This window comes from Podarcis tiliguerta (assembly GCF_965153285.1).
Source record: "Podarcis tiliguerta genome assembly, chromosome: 3".
Classification (NCBI taxonomy): Eukaryota; Metazoa; Chordata; class Lepidosauria; order Squamata; family Lacertidae; genus Podarcis; species Podarcis tiliguerta.
The window spans coordinates 97,838,562-97,859,064 of NC_139536.1; the positions used below are offsets into that span (position 1 = coordinate 97,838,562).

A 20,503-nucleotide genomic window follows, 5' to 3' on the forward strand; every position below is an offset into this window, starting at 1 on the left:
AAGAGCTAAGCGGGGGCAAAGTGTGGCTGGTTGGGCGGCTCAAGAAGTAGCTGTAGAGGCGGTTTCGGGCGAAGAAGGGGCAGTTGATAAGAGAGAGGAAACAAAAACCCCAATGTGCGCTCTTGCTCCCGTCTCCTGTATGTAGGAGGCGCAGAGAGACTGGCAGGGTCTGCTGTGCCACCCAGCTGTCTGGGGCACGGCGAGGCTCCCCCGCTGGCCTATGCTGGGACTGCATTTTAAAGCACAACATGGGGAAGAAGAAAAAAGTTTAGGCTTAGAACTGCCAATTTTGTAAATTTCTTACAAAACCTAAATGGAGTGCAGTTTTCTTTATTAAAAACTGTTTCCTGTTTGGCAGGGTAGGGGAAACTGGGCAATTCTCTGACAATTTTGGATAGAGATGCAATTTTACCTCTGAGGAATGTATCGATAGCTCCGTCCGGTAGAGCATGAGACTCCTAATCTCAGGGTTGCGGGTTTGAACCCCATTTTGCGCAAAAGTTTCCTCCATTGCAGAAGGTTGGACTGGGTGACCCTTGTGGTCCCTTCTAACTCTATAGGACTCTTTGATTAGTTATTTGCCTACATTTCCGGATAGTTTTTTTTTTTTTTAATGTCAATCAGTAATGTGGATAGGTTCTTCATCTATTTATTAGTTTTCATTGGTGATGCACTATGTAAATGAAGGAAAAATCATCCCCCCTACTTTGTCGCACACCTTTCTCTGCCACCCCAACCTTATGCTTACGATAGCAGTGTTTCACACTGAATGTAACTGACCTGTAGATAGGACTATGTGAATGAAAACAGCAACACTATACGTATCTTTGTTATCCATTAAAATCTATTTATAAAAACAATAAAAAAAGACAAGCAGTCATGAACTTTTAAAAAGAATCACAACTGAATCTTATTATACCCTGTTCAGGGTACCTTATTTTAAATACTGTATGTGAGCATTATCTGTCAACCTTTCAAATGTGAGAAATTATAAATTCCTGGCATGACACATTCAGCCAATCTGTTGTTTCTGTAGGGACAGACATAGATGTATTAAAGGGTGTTGTTTCTGTTGCTTCTTTGAAAAGTCACAAAGTAGCCTGATCAATGGGTCATCAAAAGTACTGTATAAGTACGGTATGTTATGTATAAAATGTTCCGATTATTTTTAACTTAAAAAGAGCAGTTGAGTGATTCTGTATGATAGCCTTGGACACTGAAGCACATCTTTTGTTTTACTTACATAAACATATGGGGGTTCGATCTGAACCCAACTAGTTTACAATGTGTGAATATGAAATATCTTTCCTAAAAGAGTTTAAAAACCTATTGAGTATTAGTAGTTTGCAGTGCTTTTTTTCTGGAGGAATGCAGGGGTACGTATACCCCTAAACATTTAGTGAATCTTAAGTTTGGCCTCATTGAGGGGCAGTATTTCAATATGAGTAGGAAAATGAGAGTACGGCTAAAACATTTTTTTAGAGAAAAGGCACTGGCAGTTATAAAGAATGCTTAAAGACCCATTTAATAAAACAGCAGCATGATGCTGTGCATGGCTACTCAGGTACAGTGGTACCTCGGGTTAAGTACTTAATTCATTCCGGAGGTCCGTACTTAACCTGAAACTGTTCTTAACCTGAAGCACCACTTTAGCTAATGGGGCCTCCTGCTGCCGCTGCGCCGCCGGAGCACGATTTCTGTTCTCATATTGAAGCAAAGTTCTTAACCTGAAGCACTATTTCTGGGTTAGTGGAGTCTGTAACCTGAAGCGTATGTAACCCGAGGTACCACTGTACATCCCACTGAGTTCATTGGGACTTACTCCCAGGTAATTGCTGTAGAACTGTAGCCTAAATTTAATCATAAGCATTTAAGATTGGTGAGTGTGTATAAATTTACTGACAGTGAAAATGTTAAAGATGTTTGCATCCATCCATGATAACATGGAAAACTAATTTCAGATATATGCCTTTAAAATTGCTTGTGTGTCTGTTCAGATTCTTAGGACAGTTATGTACTTTCATAATGCACCTAATATTTTCTAATTTCGGTCTCATAGAAAGAGATGCATATGATTGTGAAATGCGCCTAGTACAGCAGATATAGGTATAAGTGTTTTAAAAATGTCTTTCAGGCCAGGCAAGTGAATCTCTTAAGTATTCTTTCAAAAACTACAGATGCTATATTTGAAATATTTGTATTGGGAACTAGATCCTGAATATTAGCCAGCTGTTTTAATGCGCTTATGGAGCTTTGCGTACATGCAGGGATTTTCTTGTTCTATCCTGAGCTGTTGGGGGAATCCCCATGCCGTCTCTTTCCATTGAAGAGGAGGGTTCTTTGGAAGTGCATCTTGGATTGCAGTTGTTTCTTGTCATTCTTCCTTATCTTTTCCTTGTTTGACAAGTGGAATACTTCACAATATTGCCTTTTTTGTAGGCTTATTTCAATATTTTTTTTAAAAAACATTATTTGCTTAGAAATCTGATGCTGATTCTGTTCAGCATTGTTTTGATTATTTCTGATGGAATATCATGCAAATTACATGCACTGCTTATGTTCATTGCTGTTAAGTCTTATGTGCCTGTATGAATGGGAAAAACTGTATAAAAGGCGAAGTGTGATCATTTATTAAAACCACTTAGATAACAGTTGTCTGTCTCCCCCCCCCCCATGAGATACCATACAGAACAAAGCTGACCTATTAAAATTTTCCTTAGACCTTGTATAATAGTGGATTGCATGCAGACATTTTGAAGCCAGATTCCAAGAAAAAAACCCATACATATAATAGTGATTGTTTTACAAATAGCACCTTGCTATTTTTATTCTGCCATGACAGTATGTGAGGTCATAATCCTAAGCATACATGCTTCAAAGTCAACTCCAGTGAAATTAATAGGATTTACCTCTATAAATATGATTATAATTGACATAAAAGCTTGTGCAACTTCTTGCTATTTGCTGTTGAAACATTTTTGTTTATCTAGAAAAGAGATCCTTAGCCATTTTTGTTAGATACCCGAGAGGTGATTTTAGTGTTGGAAAAAGTAATGTTTAGTGATTCTTGGATGAACATACTGTAGTTGCAGTAGCCTAGGTTACAGATAACAGAATGAGGTTTTTGCCCAAGTGGTATTGTTATTGTATATTTGGTAGTACGTACAGGGAATAAAGTGGAGTATTGTTCAGATTGATTTTTCAGATCATAAAAATTGTATGATTCAGATGTGTGTTTTTTTAAAAAAAATCCTAAGCATTACTGTTAATATTTGAAACTGTAAACCAAAAGGTTTTAAAATTAATCTTCTTTCATGTGGTTATTATTCTTACCTTGTTATTTACAAAGCTAGTTTTATGATCCTTCGGGATGAAGTAAGATATCAGAGATACCTGCATTGCAGGGGGTTGGACTAGATGACCCCCTGAGTTCCTTTAAACTCTACAATTCTATGATTCCATGAGAACAAATGCTGTCATAAGGAGTGACCTTAATAGTTATTTGTAAATTACAGTTGCTGGTTGAAGAAGGTCCTTACTTAGCACAACAGGGGGAAAGTTTCCATTCTTGTGATTTATATTTTTTTGGAGGGGGGGGGGAAGGGGAAGATTTATGTAAGATTTACCCAACTTAATTGAGCAAGAACACATTACTGAGAAATGCTGCCTGAGTTGTTACATGTGTTTGTTGCTAGAAGCAGCACTTTCAGCATGTCTTGATTTAGAAGTATAGCACCCTCATGTATTTAATTGCAGTTGAGGCATAGAAATGTTCCAGCTGAAGTCTATACCAGTCTTCCATGATTTATCAAAATTGAAGTATTTTTGGAAACAAATCTCACTTAAAGGTTGAGAAATCTATCTAGTATAATAGGCTTTATTTCATATTTAAAATTGATGTTGAATTCCCTGTGGCCTATCCAGTCCAGGCGCTGAATGGATATTGTGTGCTTCAGTGACCCTCATGGATCATCTGTTTGAATCATAACAAAGTTATTCAGAACAGCCTGTCAGAAGATTCTTATGCACCCTCTTCTTAAAAAATCCCCAAGAATGAAATTGCATCACTTACTAGTCAGATTGTTGCAGTTAATTTCTAAAAGTCATTGGGTTTTACTGTGTAATTCTAATCCATTGTAAGTTCTGTCCTTAATTGTTAGGAGAAACAATGGTTTTAGCATTTCATTCTGAAATACCGTATTTTTTGCTCTATAAGACTCACTTTTTCCCTCCTAAAAAGTAAGGGGAAATGTGTGTGCGTCTTATGGAGCGAATGCAGGCTGCGCAGCTATCCCAGAAGCCAGAACAACAAGAGGGATTGCTGCGTTCACTGCACAGCGATCCCTCTTGCTGTTCTGGCTTCTGAGATTCAGAATATCTTTTTTCTTGTGTTCCTCCTCCAAAAACTAGGTGTGTCTTGTGATCTGGTGCGTCTTATAGAGCGAAAAATACGGTACATTTGATGTTTAAATTGTTGTTACGCCCCTTGCCCCAGGACTCTGTAGTCTGAACAAACTTGCTACTTCGAGTCACTCAGCACATGAGATTATTTCAAAGCTTTTATCATTCTTGTAGCTTTCTTCTGGGCTGTGTCAATATTACAGATCAGGGGCCACTAACATTTTTGGGAGGAGAGAGAGATGAAGTTATTCAATGCACACAATGCTTGATTCTGCCCAGTATTACCTTGAAGAATATAACATTTAATGTCAGTGCTTAAGACACGTCACATAGATTGTGCAACATCCTTACCAAAGCAAGTCCAAGCTAGTCAGCTGTAATTTAAATTGAACCCAATAGTTTCACAACCAGCCTTTGCCAAAATATTTTGTAGTTGTCTCCTAAGAATTAAAAAAAAGGATAACTGTTGACAAAGGACTGTTAAGCTGTCTTGAAACAGTCACCAGAGCTAAACTAGAAATATATCTGGAAATCATTGTAGCTTGTGATAATATTTTTTTTAAAAGCTTTGTGTTTAGAAATACTTGTTTTTAATTACACTGAGCAATAAGCTGGTTGCTAAGTGTCTTCAGGCAATGATGCAACAGTTTTTCTGCCTTGTCTGCTTTAGCTAGTTCAGCTCTCCAATACCACTCAAAAAACAGGTTTCAAACCAGTTGTGTAGCTTCATTTTCAACTCAGAACAGAATTACTCAGTATATTTAATAAAGGATTGGCCTGTTTCACTGGTATACTTCATTAATAGAGCAGGCATACCTTTGGGTTGTTCACACAGCATGTACAAACATGGCTGTGGTCTGGTAGCTTACTGTTTAATATTTTAAATTATATAGTGAGTTAAAATTTTTTCTAAATTAATTAATTCTGTTGTCTGTGTTCAGTATATTTAGTTTACAGCTCCATGCAGACTTGATAGCTAAGGAGCAGTCAAAGCATTTATTGTAGTAGTGTTCAAACTATATTCTGTGGAATTCGGAGGTTGTCAAGAAGATCACTAACAGCGCTTTTCTATTTTAAAAAAAGATAGCATGTCAGCCTTTCAGAAAGTCTTGAGCGTATTCTAGGGCACTTCCTTGGTCCTTTTTGGTTAAAGGTTTTTCTGGTGCCCGGCAAAAACTGAAGTATGTCTGGCATGGTTTTCACAGGAGAGGGATCCACATGGAAAGAAGACCCTGAGGTTAGGAAACTTGAATTTTGTTGGCTTTGCAGGGAAACGAGGACTCTGAATTTCAATGGGATTTGAGAACTTCAAAGTACAAGTCCTTAATTTGTTTATTGTTGTAATTCATTGAAACCTTCAAAAAGGTTTTAAATTCCCAGTTGCCAGTAACTATTCTTCAGAAGCAAAGAAAAGCCATTTCAATGATAATGAGAAGAGGGTGTAAAAATATTCTGCAAAAGTGATTTTCCTTGTTAGCTTACAAATTATATTATTTATTAATTAAAGGTTTTAGAGCATTTATGACCTCTAGATGTATCATGTGCTGTTTTGGGATGTATTGTAGTTTGATCAAAGGAAACGTTGGCTCTCCTCTCCTCTCTAATATAAATATTGGAGCTTGGTGAAAAATCTGATGCAGCCTCTGGAGAAAGATATAAAGCAACTCTTTCATTTTCCTCATGTCTTCTTCCTAGGATTAGATTTCGGTTTTGGCTTGGGTAGTTACATGTATTTTGTGAAATTCCTGTGGGTTCACTAAAAGTAGTACTACAGTTGTCTGAACAGAAATGGATTGCCCATCTTTTCCAGATATGGTCCCAGAATGTTTCTTTACCGATGAGAGGTGGTTTAAAATCAGGTCGTTTAAAATGAGACTATCAGCTTGTCTTTTTTTTTTCCCTCTTAGAGAGATGATGGTAGTGATGGTAGCTTGAGTGATAGCCACATATCTCCTCCAGCCAAACGTACCTTGAAACATGCAGATTCTGTATGCAAAGACAAATCAAAATCTCGCAGTACTGGGCAGCGAGAGGAATGGAGCATCTCAACTGGACAGTCCCGGTAAGAATGTTAACAGTATTCAAATATTTGTCCATTAGAGTTCTTCCCATTTGCTTGAACCCTGTAAATCTCTTGATAAAATGTCAAATCTCCATCCTTTTGCAGTGAAACATGTTGCAAAAAAAGTTCATCTACTGCTCTAACAGCATCCCCTTTAAAAGTTTTCCCCTTCCATAGCATAATAAAATGAGCCCCGTGTCCTGATGTTATGGTATTAATGCATTTCCTGGCAGTTAATTATGCGGTGCGTAGACAATGCAGTGAAAATGGGGATTATACCTGGAGGGGAAGGTGATAACTAGATTTGGAGTGTGTGTATGCTTTTGCCGGTAAACGTGGATTTCTTATAATCTCTATAATTTCTCAATCAGTCACGTGCTAACGGAAGCTTCTTTGTTTAGAACTTTATAATAAAGAATAAAAATAAAGCTGAGGCTTCTGACTTCATGCATAAGTCCATGAGACACAGCTGGTTCCTTCTCCCCCCACTCGACCACTTTATTTCAAATGACAAGCTTTGTTTGTGGAAAAACATCTGTTGCTTACATTTAAACATCTGCAATTCCTTGTGCTGTAAGTGCTGTAATGCATTCCGTAAGATGAACTAGTTTAAAGCTCTGTGCCTTAAAGTAGAAAGAATGTTTCGATCTCTCCCTGTTTGCTACATGACTGCCTGTCAAGGACTCCTCCTTCAGTCATTCTATGCTGAGCTGAGCCATTATTTGTCCTAGCGTGTTGTCCAAACTTGGGCTCGTATTTCAGGTCTCCCAGAAAAATCACAACTTGTAACTAATGTTTGTGCTATGCAATGAAGTCAAACAGGAGAAGTTTTCTTGGTTATATCAGCGTAGGGGGAAAAAACACTGTGCAGAGATTACATATAAAGTATTTCAATCATTCTATTTCCCACAAATGTTACTAGCCTACAAAAATGTTTACTAGCCAGCTGGGAGATGACAGAAGATGTATGAAGAGCTGTGCCCCTCTTGAAGCAGCCCATTGCATTTCTGTGCTGGACATAGAGGATGCCGTTTTCCTCCTATGGCTTGGTTTATATGTTGGGCATGGAGGGATAGAGTACTCTGTCCCTCTCTTGCCAGTCTGCTCACTTGCCTGCATGCAGTTCTATGTTGCCTACGGCTACCAGAAGCTAGTGCTTAAATACAAAGCTGCTCTGTTTTCCTATTTGGTTCCCAGAATTGCAGAGATAGATGATTATGCTTTTGGTTTTCTGAAGTTAAAGTTTAAATTGAACTCATGGTCTCAGATGTCTGAAAATTGCACAAATGATGTACATTGTTATTTAAGCTGATAAATAACTGCACTGTTTATGCTGGTTGGAGTTGACATATAAATATCCTTATGCTTTCCCCCTACTTTGCCAAGGGAATAAATTGAAATACTGTTTCACGCCACCACAGTAGAGAAGATCCTCCAATGCTCTAGTTGCAATCTTCAGACTATCTTAAAGGGAAGTTCATTATAAAGCTCGTTACAATAGTCTAAACATAAGGTTACATGAGCACGCATCACAGTGGCAAGGTTATCTCGACCCAGGGCAAGCTGTGGCTGGTGCAAGCAGTCAGAACTGGTAATAAGCACTTTTTGTCACTGAGGCGACCTAGGTCTCAAGTAATGATGGTGGACCAGGAGAACCCCCAGACCTATGAACCTGCTCCTTCAAAGTGTGTGACTCCATTGAGGACAGGTCATATACCCAATTCCTGGATGCGACATCAAAATACCAGCAGTACCCCTATCTTGTCCAGACTCGGTCTGTTTGATAGCCCTAATCCAGCCTATTACCACTTCCATGCAGTGGTTCAGCACTTACACAGCTTCAACCAGTAAATGGATCTGTGTGTAATCCACATATGGGTGACACTGAACTCCAAAACCCCAGATGACTGCCTCCAGCTGCTTCATATAGTTTGGGGACAAAATAGTACACTGCCAGTCTCCGCAACACAATTTCTCCAAGGCATCTAACAGGATTCTTCCATTGCTAGATTTTGGAAACATTCCTGCAGGTAGAAGTGGAACCACCACAACTCAAATACCCCACTGAACCGCTCCAGGAAGATGTCATTGGTGATATCAAAAGCCTTCAAGTTTTCTAGAGGAATCAGCAAGGTTGCACTTTGCCCCAACTCTGTACCAAAGCTGGGCATAAAGCTTGTTTGAAATGGGTTAAGATAATTAGATAATGAAGCAAGCAGGAAAGCTATAGTGCAAGACTTGCAGCAAAGGTGACCAAGCACAAGAAAGAACTTTGGGAATGGACCATTTTAACTGACCCCCACCCCCCACCCTGCATTGAGAAGTGGGGCAGAACTTTCTACCTTTGGCCTAAACCTGACAGGAAGTGGTTTATCCATGTTTCATAGAACATCTCCTAGCAGCTTTACTGAATCCCTGGTGGTCCTGCCAGTCATTTTCTGTTCCAGAATAGAGTAAATGCTTCAGTAATTTTTCTTGCAAGAATCTTTGTCTACTGATAGCATTATCAGACAGGTGAAACACCGTAGTTATTCCTTTGCTTTATATTTCTGAATTAAACATGGCATCTTCGTGTGTGCTCTACCACTGAGCTATGACCTGTTTCCTTTATTTTGGAAAGTACTTCAAATTTGAAATCTATTCTTACTTTTTAAAACAGAAAATTACAATTCTATAGAATCAATGTACAGAATACTTGTGCCTTATGAGTTCTTGAGCTGATCAATAGAGTGGCTGTAAATTTTGTTTATTTAATCCATTAATGAATAAAGCATAAACCTGCAGTTGGTAAAAAGAGATGTGGTGTGTTTTGTAAAATCACTGTTCAGCTGATTCCCACCATTACTTATTAAATAGTTTTAACCTAAACTATGACTTAATATGTACACTGCAGCTTAGCAAGACTCTTAAAAATCAATACATTTTTTTTTTTTTTTTAAAAATGACTAGGGAGGAGCACAGTGACTATGAGCCCCTGTATTGAAGCCTGTATGTACTTGCTAACCATATTTTGTCATGCAAGCCAGATCTATGTTTCACATTGCCCAAATATTGGCTTTTGAGTCTTCACCTTAAGTGGAATTCCAGGTGTGTTTTTTTTTAATCTGAACAGTTTCACAGGTACAGATTTTCTCATCAGCATAACAGTGATGGGGAAACATATCTGCTAAAAGTATCCTGGGCATACAGCTATTTACAGTCCTGCAACCTGTCACTGATTAGCCCTGTGAAGCTTATGTCTAATACCAGCACAAAATTGTGGTAATGGGTTAAATAATCATAATAGGCAAGATCTCCGTAATATGACTACTTCTTACTAATACATTTTAACATTTGAGACATCTGCAGATAAGGACATTCTAATTTCATTATTGATTCCCTGGGTGAACTTGGGCAAATCTCTGGCTCTGTCTCATTTCCCCATCCACAGGTGTTGAAGAATAGTTATCTATTGTGAAAGAGAGTGAGATATAAAACTACTTGTTTGAGAAGTAGTTTACTACGATACTAGCAGTGGTCATATTCAGTCTGTAACATTTAGGTGTAATGCAAGTTATGTGTGGCTTGTAACTTTTAATAGAACAAATGAATATATTTTGCAAATTTAATTATTTCGTAGGTTAACTTCTCAATCTGGTGCTACATTACCAAATGGACGTAGTTTATGTAAGTACTTCATTTTTTACCTATGACCTTTCCAATTAATAGCGATTTTTTTTTGTTCCCTTGTGTCTTCTGTCTTTCAGTGTCAGGAATTTGTTGTTTTTTCGCCCACGCAAACAAATGAATTACCAATAAGATTCCATGCAGCATTATTTGCCATGATTTTCTTCTTATTACATTCACACATTATGATAATTGTCATCTAAAAATAGTTGCTACTCTAAAGAAATCAGGATAAATATACCGTAAATCAATAGTGAAGTGGGAGGCTATGAAATGAAAAGAAGTGATTTTTACAAGGAAATTGCTTGTTTATATTATGAGGTTGAAGCAGAATTGATAAGCTGATTTTTACTTAAATAAAATAGAAATAGACTAAGGATTTATTAAGGCTAAAAAATAGCTAGAAGGTATTGCAGGAGGAGGAGAAGAAGAAGAAGAGAGTACAGTATAGTGATTAGGATCTTGGGAGTCCATGGTTCAAATCTCCACTCGGCCATGAAGCTCACTGGGTGACCTATGGCCAGTAATTGTCTCAGCCCTAGCCTACCTCACAGGGTTGTTGTGGGGATTAAATGAGGAGGGGGAGAACCATGATCTCTACCTTGAGCTCCTTGAATAAAAAGCGGGGATATGAATGCAATACATACATACATACATACATAAAATAAGCAGAGAGACAAGGTGACTTACCTGAATTTAGGCATGTGGTTGATCTGTCAAGTTGGAATATAATAAAAGTGATCCCGCAAGGAAAGTGAGAGGGGACAAAGTACAGTGGTGCCCCGCAAGACGAATGCCTTGCAAGACGGAAAACCGGCTAGACGAAAGGATTTTCCGTTTTTCAATGCGCTTCGCAGGACGAATTTCTCTATGGGCTTGCTTCGCAAGACGAAAATGTCTTGCAATTCTTGAGATTTTTTTTTGCTCCCCACCCCCTTTTTCTAAGGCGCTAAGCTGCTAATAGCCTTTTAGCAGCTAATCCGCTAATCCCTTAAACCTTTAATAGCCGCTAAACCGCTAATAGCGCTAATCCGCTAAACCGCTAATAGGGTTGCTTCGCAAGACGAAAAAACCGCTAGAAGAAGAGACTCGCGGAACGGATTCTTTTCGTCTTGCGAGGCACCACTGTATCTTCCCAGCTTTCTTACTGTACTGTACTTGTACCTTTCATATTTTAAATTTATCATTATTAGCATATAATTCTTATTAAAACATTTAAAATCATTTCAGCTCTCAAAAGCAATTCTCTTCGTGGGGAGAAAAAGGTTGATGGGGACCATGCCTGTATAAATGGAGGTAGAGAAATCAGAAAAAGTTGCCGATCCAGAAAAAACAGATTTGAAAGTTTGAATCAAAGTTTACTGTTTGACCAACTGGTAAACAGGTATGTGGAAATTTTCCAATAACGTTTTCTAGATTACTGGCTTTGTTGACATATTTTGTTTTCAGATTGCGAGAATACGTCCTTTAGCCATTCCTAAATTGCCGCTCATTAGTTTTTGATTTAAGTGTTTGACATATCATTAACAAATACATGCTAGTGCAGAACTGTTGGTCAAAATATTGAAATTTTTGTTTAATCAAACACAGCCATGCATACAAATTGGTTTCCTTTCTGGATTATTTGAGTCTTAACTCCGTTTAACAGCGATTTTGATCTTTTTCTTCAGCTTCTAACATCCTATGGTTTTTGCAAAGTTATTGAAACTACAGATGTTAACAACGATGATTGAATCTACTGTAGAGTAAATTTCATGCTTGGACATTATTGTGCTCCAGTTTTTATCACGGTTTTATTTCAGTGTAACTACTGAAGGCAGGTGGCTTTTATTCTCTTTGTGACCTATAAAGCAGGGGTGGCTATTTTATTTTTTTTAATGCTATGGGCAATTGACAGCCACCCCTCCCAAGTACCACATGGCAGTGGTGTGCATGGCCAATATATTTGCAGACTACACATGCAGCATACATACGCAAAAGAGACCACAAAGTACACTTGCACATGCACACTCATGCAGTGCGCATACATCCATAGACTCTCTCTCACACACTAGTAACTTAGCTAGATTCTTATACAGTGGTACCTCTGGTTACGTACTTAATTCGTTCCAGAGGCCCGTTCTTAACCTGAAACTGTTCTTAACCTGAAGCACCACTTTAGCTAATGGGGCCTCCTGCTGCCGCCGCACAATTTCTGTTCTCATCCTGAAGCAAAGTTCTTAACCCGAGGTACTATTTCTGGGTTAGCAGAGTCTGTAACCTGAAGCATATCTAACCTGAAGCATATGTAACCCGAGGTACCACTGTATGGTAGAAAAGGCACTAGCATTTCTCATCATATTTTTTTTTTCTCTCATAAATTTAGGCCGACTAGCATCCATTATTCATGCTCATGCAATTTATAACTGATTAGGTTATACAGCATTCCATGAGTACCTTGCATTCACAGAATTCCCGAAATCACAAAATCATCATCTCACAACTTACTGTGTTAACACAGATGTTAACACAAAGCACACACACACTCTCTTTCTTTGCAGGATGAGAGTTATTATAAAGTTCTCCCCACCCTAGCAGTAAGGTGGTGGTGGGGAAGTGAACCTTTTCCTGTTCACAGTAGGACCCGTGGAGAATAAAAAGAGTGTTCCCAAGACACCCTGTCCCCACATACCTGTACTAACGTGAGGAAAATGCTGCTTTTTATTCTTCATCTCTAGCGAGCAGGTAGAAGGCTTTATCACCTGATCTTAGAGGGAGATGAAGCGATAAAGCATCCTTTTGCTTTCTCTTGATGGAGCAATTTCAAACGAGGATGCAGAGCACTTAATCTCAGTGCTGAGCACTACTGTTTGCATAGTAAACAGTATCACATATCATTTAAAGACAATGTTCATATATTACAGCACTGCTGAAGCTGTTCTTCAGGAAATGGACAATATTAACATCAGACGGAATAGGCGATCGGGTGAAGTGGAACGGTTGCGCATGTGGACAGATACAGAATTTGTAAGTTCAAGTTTCCAGACCTCAAGTTATAAAAATATACCCTTTCAATTTTAAACATTTTGAAGATATCTGTATCTTCTATGCAGCGCTTTAAACAGATGAATAAAATATTGACTTTTAAAAATTATAAATTAATATGTTTGATTCATTTGCAAATAATCATGACAGCGATGGAGCAGAGAGGGAGAGGTATGTGATATAGGCTTATATAAAATAGCTGTCAATTTATAGTGTGTGTGTCTGTGTGTGTGTGTGTGTGGCAGGGGGTGGAAATCTGACAGCAGTAGTATAACTTCTGGCAAAACTGAATACAAATTCTGTGTGTAGCACATATTTGGCTGATCCATCTTTGGGTTTGCAAAGTTAATATAGACCAGTTCAGCTGTTGTTTTCTTCTACTGTTGAGTGGTCAGGGCCTGTATTGTTCCTGTGATTTCTTGAGGCCTCCCTCAAACAGTACAACAGCACATTTGAAAGCTAGTCATAGCTCAGGGAGTTGTCTTAGTTCCCATCTGCCACAACTCAGCAGACTTGCACAACTGTTGAAATGCAATGGCAAATGGCTTGGTAAGTGAAAGCCAATTGATGAGGCAACAAGGCTTCCTCTTTTATGAGCTGGCTAAGTTGCAACAGCCCCGCCCTCCCAAGCAACCCTATTGGCTGCTGGGAAGCTGTAGCTCTGTGTGGTGGAATCCCAGAGTCTCTGGTTCATTTCTGTGGCTCCCAACCTTTGGGCAGCATCTTTGTGGGCGTCCCATTGCTGCATGGTGGCAAGAAGACCAAAGAATTTGAACAGAATAATTGGGGGCACTTGCACTGTGCACCACCTGTAAGTTCCAGAATGCTGAATGTGCTCCTTTCCCCAAAATGTGAACGCTTGTTCAATAGCAGCTGCTCCACTATTACAATAGCAAATATTTGTGTATGGCATAAATTTGTGAAGATAGATGCTGTAACAAATTTGTTTTGTTGGTCTTGATGTTGCTGTAGTAGGGAAATGATAACATGCTCACTGTGTCTTCAGTGCCAGTAGCTGATTTATAATTGCTTATAGTCCCAAGCATCACTTATTTCTCACCTTGAACACTTCCCAGATGATGCATGTTTCTTGTTTTACAATGCAGATCATGCTGATATTATCTTTATTCCAGGAAAACATGGATATGTATTCACGTGTCAAGAGGAGGAGGAAATCACTGAGGAGAAATAGCTATGGAATCCAGAACCACCATGAAGTTTCCACAGAAGGGGAAGAAGAAGGTAATGACAGAGGTTAGCTAGCTACCTTTGTAGGTGCTATTGAAAATGTTTGTGTAAAAAAGCCAACATAGGGGTTACAAGATTATATAGTCATGGAATTGCAGATATCTTTAAATTGGTTTAGTTATATCCCACAGACCAAAATAATCTCTGCTCTGAACATATTCAGTCAATTTACTGAATCTGTCATTACATTGAATGGATTGATTTTAAATTCTTTATCACCTGTGATAAAATTTATCCTGAATACTGTTTGTGACCAAATTTTATCTGTCTGTCTGTCTATCTATTAGAATCATTTTACAAATTAACAGGAATCCTTTTACAAGAGTCTGCAGTGAAGTTGTATAAATTCTTTATTTGCCTTTTATTTCTAGAATCTCAAGAAGAAGATGGAGATATTGAAGTAGAGGAGGCAGAGGGAGAAGAAAATGATCGTCCATATAACCTGAGACAAAGGAAAACAGTGGAGAGATACCAAGCGCCTCCTATAGGTAAGAGAGAAGCATAAACATGCACACCACTCTTCCTTAATTTTAGTTGCTGTGTTGGTTAGGCTGTCTTCAATGTATAGCAAGAGAAATGGTACCTTTTTACTTGATGATTTATTTAACTGCTGGAAGCCTAAGGGCCTTTCATAATATTTTTCTTTTTGCACTGGATGTTCTTTGAGACATTATTGCCACATTTGCATGTTGCACTATAGCATAGTATAAGATAATAATCAATGAGCTTAGGCAAGCCTTGAGCTCATGTGCTCTTCCTTCTGAATGAATAGCTGTAAGGAAGTCAGGTGCTTTTTCTTTTTCATAATTATGGCTTGTTATAACATTCTAAACAAACCATGGTTAACATAGACTGGTTTGTTTGAAACCATGGCTTCAAGTTAAGGTTAACTAGTTGGTTTGGATAAAAGGTCAAACCACAGTTAAGAAAAAGAAAAACGCATCTAACCTTCCGGCTATTCAGAATGAATTATGTATGGTTCTAACTCTGTGTCTGTTTCACTGACAATTCTTGTACAACCTCTGCCATTTAGGTATGATGAGATAAGCAGTAGAACTTTGCTCTCCTGTGTGACTCCTTTTCTCTCTGCCCTCTTGCTATGTGCAGCAGTGATGGGAAATCTGTGTTTCTCCAATTGTTGGACTCCAGATCGCATCAGCCCCATCTATCATAGCCAGTGCTCAGGGACAAATGGAGTTCATAGTTCAGCAACAGCTGGAGGACAAGAAGTTTCCTACCCCTGGTATAAAGGACTGGGAGAGCCCATAATTAATTTAAATAGGAAATCTGCTTGGTTGCACCTTTTAACTTTTATTTATACTTGTATATTTTGAGAGGAATCCAGTGGAAGTTGTGGTACATACGTCTTAAAGAAATGAGTGTGATTTCAGTAGGGTTGCCATATGTCCAGAATTTCCCAGACGTACCCGGGATACTGCATTGCAAGCAGTGTTCGGGCAGAAATTGACAGAATGTCTGGGAAAATCCAGGCATATGGCAGCCCATGCCGGCACTGTCGTTTTTACTGAATTTCCTCAGAAATAGCTCAAAAACAACCAATTTCTTGGCAATTTTGCAAATAAAGCTATTTTTTAAAAAATATGGCAACCCTAGATTTGAGAAAACTGGTTTGGAGAGATGATGATGATGGAGTTTTTTTAGAAGTTATTGATTGATTGATTGATTGCATAAAGGTCTGAGCTTTGCGTAAAGGTTGTGAGCTTTAGCAAGATACCTAACAGTGAGCATGTAGTTGTTTGTATAAATCTGTAAGAAAATAAAAATAATAGTACACAAATTTGTATTGCGTTGTTTTTCAAATTGGTTTGTCTTCTCCAGTGCCCGCACACCAGAAGAAAAGGGAAAATGCGTTGTTTGACATACATAGATCTCCTGCAAGAAGAAGCCATATCAGGTAAATCCGGGGCCAGCAATGTTTGGGGGCATATAGGTACATTTGGAATTTTGAGAGAGTCCCACGGGCACTACTTTCTCTTCCCCAAGTCACTTCCCCCCAAAAATGTAAAGAGACAATGTTTCTGTGACACACACATAGGGGAGCAGGAAGTACATTGGCGGTGATAAACTTGGTCAAGTTTATCATGGTTTATTAGATCAAGTCACAACAGAACCAGGCCATAGTGAAATATTTCAAATATCATTATAAACTTGAGCTTTAACTTCTGTTTCGAACAAATCTTGCTTAAGATTAACCATAGTTAGTTGGAATTCGATAAAATGACAACCTGCAGTTAATAAAAATGGAAGTAAAAGCTTCCAGTCTTACATGCTGATGAAGGGGGGGGGGTAGTGTGAGGCTTCTTGTAACTTAGTCCTTTCACAAGAAACTGGTTTATCATGACATCTGAGCCGGTTCAGTGTATGAAGATAAGGCGGTTTTCTCTGCTTATTACATTTTGTTGGTGTTCTTAACTGTTAGCATTGGAACGCTGAATACATGCTGTTCTTCAGTGAAATACTTTTGTTGCTTCCATAGGAGAAAGAAGCATGCTATTCATAGCAGTGATACAACCTCTTCAGATGAAGAACGCTTTGAAAGAAGAAAATCTAAGAGCATGGCAAGAGCAAGGAACAGGTAATTTTTTGTTCTTTTCAACTTGGGGAATAACAGCTTCACTATACTTGGCTTGGTGAAGCTTGTCAGACATGCAAAACTATTTTATTCTGACTCAGATAATTGGCTCATCTAATCTAGTATTCTCTGTTCTGACTGGCAGCAAGTCTGCTCCTTAAGTGTTTTTTAAATTAAAGATGCATGGGTGGGATGTAGTCTGAGACTTCGCTTGTAAACTATGTGGTTTATACTTTTTATCGTACAGATTTTGTATCTTTGCATGTGTCATACTCATACTCCTTATTGTAAATTAGTCTTTTGGTTCTTTCTCCCTGATACTTAGCGACACTTTTCCTCATGGTGGCTGAAGTTATTAGTATTATGTTGGGACATATTGAAACATCATATGGTTTCCCCCTTGACATACATGTAGTTTCATTGGATGGCAACCCTGCTCACCTTGAAATAGAATGTGACCTAATTGAGTGCTGTTTTTGTATCTGTATTGAAACAGATGTCTTCCTATGAACTTCAGAGCAGAAGACTTGGCCTGTGGAATCCTGCGTGAACGAGTGAAAGTTGGTGCAAGTTTGGCTGATGTAGATCCTATGATTCTTGACAAATCGGTGCGTTCCATCTATTTGTCTTCATAACTATTTTACAACAAACTAATCGGAATTGCTAATCCAAAGCTTAAATAAATGCATAATTAGTTGCCTAATTAGATCAGCACTTGTTGTGCTGTATATTGCTGACTCAAAAACAAGCAAACCAGGAAACCATAAATTACACTTCCAAAGTTAAAAATAAATTCATAGTTTAATAAACCTGGTTGTGAATGCCTACCTGTTCCATACCTGGCATAATACGTTAGATATAGGGCAAGTGGGGGCATGGGTACCAGAGAACAGTTGGGAGCCTTAAAATGCTCCTGTTTCTACCTTAGCCGGGGGGGGGGGGGGGGGCTTGCTGTCAGTGTCAATCACTTGATCAGTGGTGACAGCAAGCCTGCAGCAGTCAGCTGAGCTGCGGAGTACCCCGTTGGGGCTGGCAGTAAGCACAAGTGCCCCTTTGCATTGCATTGCATTGACTTGAAACCAGCAATGCCAAAGGATCTTCTTCTATAGGTATGGCAGGTGCTGTACCTGCAGAAGATTTTTTTCTTTTGGGGTCCCTTGATGTCAGATGACTGACACTTGGGAGGCTCTGCCCACCTGCCAAAATGGCTATCGTGGTGAATGATCCGGGAGGTGGGGATCCAACCCACTGCCTGGATCCTGTTCCTCACCCCTGTTCTAAGCTTATGCTGATTATACATGAAACCAATAGCTAAAAAATACTATTTATCTCCCTTTTAGGTGCGCTTTGATAGCATAGGTGGACTGAGCAATCATATTCATGCACTTAAGGAAATGGTTATATTTCCTCTTCTTTATCCTGAAATATTTGAAAAATTCAAAATTCAGCCACCAAGGTAGGTAGATTTTCCCCCTTCATATAAATTTTCTTTGTATTTGATGTATATTGTTTTAATATATTGTGCTTGAGAAGGAATTTAGCATACTCTGGGATGTACTATGCCACTTTCCCCAAGATTGTCAACACAGAGGGGAAAGAAGAGTGATGTTGAAGGGAACATTTGGCCGGCTAAGTCCTCCGTTCACTTATTTCTTGAAGAAACCATTCAGCACAACTAGTTGTAAAGTTCAGATTAAGTTAATTCCAATACATACAATTAGAAGAACTATGTATTTGGCTCAGTCCAATTGACTAGGAGCTGTGATGGGGTGGTGATCGCAAAAGTAATTTGAAGAGTGTACAATTTTTTTTTTATATAGTTTGCTTAGAGTCTTAAATATGCATAAGGGATTTTACTGGATGATGCTCAGGACCTCTATAGCTTGTTGCTGTGGTTAAAAAAGGAGTGTTAATGTGGAAGGACTGATGAACTGAACATTTGCTTTTCGTTTGCGAATGTGTGTGTCAGGCCCTTTCTGAAGAATAAAGCAGAGGAGGCTTTTTATGTGTGGTCTAAAAAGCATAGTAGCATTTTGGATTTAATCTGACCAGGGAAAGAAGTTACTGCATTTTTGAAGATTCATGCAGTGATGTCAGTAGAGATGAGATGTGTTATTCAGAGCCTTTAAAATAACTACAAGAAGTTGGCAAAAAAGGGTTTCATGACATGGCAAACTTGTGCAGCAGGAGACACAGAGCTTTTCTAACAGAACCAATATGTTAAATCATAGAATCAACACTCTACTGTTCCTCTTGTGCCTTAATTGATTTCCTCTGCCTTTTCCCTCATTTTGTAAACTGCTTTGAGGTTTTTACAGTAAGGCGGTGTATAAATTTTATGAAATAAATAAATATTGGGTAGATTTGCATAAGGGTAAGAGAACCAGAGAGAGAGAGAGAGAGATGTTTGAATTGTAATCTTACCAGTAAAAACTTTTCCTCTTGGCAATCAATCTTTAGAAATATATCTGATGCTTCTTTTAGTCTTTGATATTGCACTAGAACCCACTGACCTGGCAGCTGACACATCAGCAAGAAGTGATAGACTTACCTTTCTCTTTAAATGATTTGGAACAGAGAGAATAATTATTACATTCCCAAACAAAAAATGAACATACTCTGGGGGGAAATGTTGGGCACATTATTATTGGCATTCGTGCCATGTGGGTAACAAATACTTTCTGCATCGAACAAGAAACAAAGAAATAGTGATTACTATGTTTATCCATTTGTCTTCAGGGGCTGTTTGTTTTATGGTCCTCCTGGAACAGGTAAAACCTTGGTAGCTAGAGCTCTGGCCAATGAATGCACACAAGGGGAGAGAAAAGTTGCTTTTTTCATGAGGAAAGGAGCAGACTGTCTCAGCAAATGGGTTGGTGAATCTGAACGGCAACTTCGACTCCTCTTCGATCAAGTTAGTACACAACATTATCTCTTTGATAGTTTCAACCCAAACAGGATGGGAGTGCTTGTCAGAAACGTTTTCATTGGAGGCTGTGATTCTGGAGGCAGGGATGTTAAAAGGCGGTAAAAATTCACCTATTGACGCAGGGAGGGAAATAAAATCCAGGAAGCATTGCTCTTGCTCTGAATGATCTTCTTTTGCAGTTGGTGAGGTCATGTTGCCAAATTGGATTAGCTGCATAATGTCGTAGCGTCATCATATTTTCTACTGGAACTTTTGCTGGAATCACTGCAGGAAGAGAAAAAGGGATTTTATTTAAGTAGCAGCAAAGTGTAGGCAAGAATGGCTTCACATTAATAAGCACAAAAGGGACATTAAAGCCAAGGCTCCTATGTAGGTCTACTCAAAGCTAAGTCCCATTGAGCTTAATGGGGCTTACTCCTAATAAAGTAATGATAGGATTTCAGCTTTAAGTTTACTTTGGGACACATCCCCCCCTACAATTGCTTTCACTCTGTGAAAATCAAAACAGGCATAATTTCTCATATCCCTAGTTTCTTATAGCAGTGCTTAATTGCACTGTGTTGGCAGATGATATAAAAAG

At 38.7% G+C, this 20,503-nt stretch overlaps 1 protein-coding gene across 4 annotated transcripts in view; it reads left to right on the forward strand.

Moving 5' to 3' along the window:
• Positions 1–20,503, forward strand: part of ATAD2B (ATPase family AAA domain containing 2B) — a 61,538-nt gene that overhangs the window by 1,519 nt on the left and 39,516 nt on the right. For all 4 annotated transcript variants that reach the window (XM_083431427.1, XM_083431426.1, XM_083431429.1 and 1 more), the window contains exons 2-12: positions 6,309–6,463; positions 10,083–10,129; positions 11,360–11,513; positions 13,033–13,135; positions 14,287–14,395; positions 14,773–14,889; positions 16,241–16,316; positions 16,899–16,997; positions 17,491–17,602; positions 18,335–18,450; positions 19,734–19,908. In XM_083431427.1, the coding sequence (XP_083287553.1) occupies positions 6,309–6,463; positions 10,083–10,129; positions 11,360–11,513; positions 13,033–13,135; positions 14,287–14,395; positions 14,773–14,889; positions 16,241–16,316; positions 16,899–16,997; positions 17,491–17,602; positions 18,335–18,450; positions 19,734–19,908 (1,263 nt within the window). The remainder of the gene's footprint in view (positions 1–6,308; positions 6,464–10,082; positions 10,130–11,359; positions 11,514–13,032; positions 13,136–14,286; positions 14,396–14,772; positions 14,890–16,240; positions 16,317–16,898; positions 16,998–17,490; positions 17,603–18,334; positions 18,451–19,733; positions 19,909–20,503) is intronic.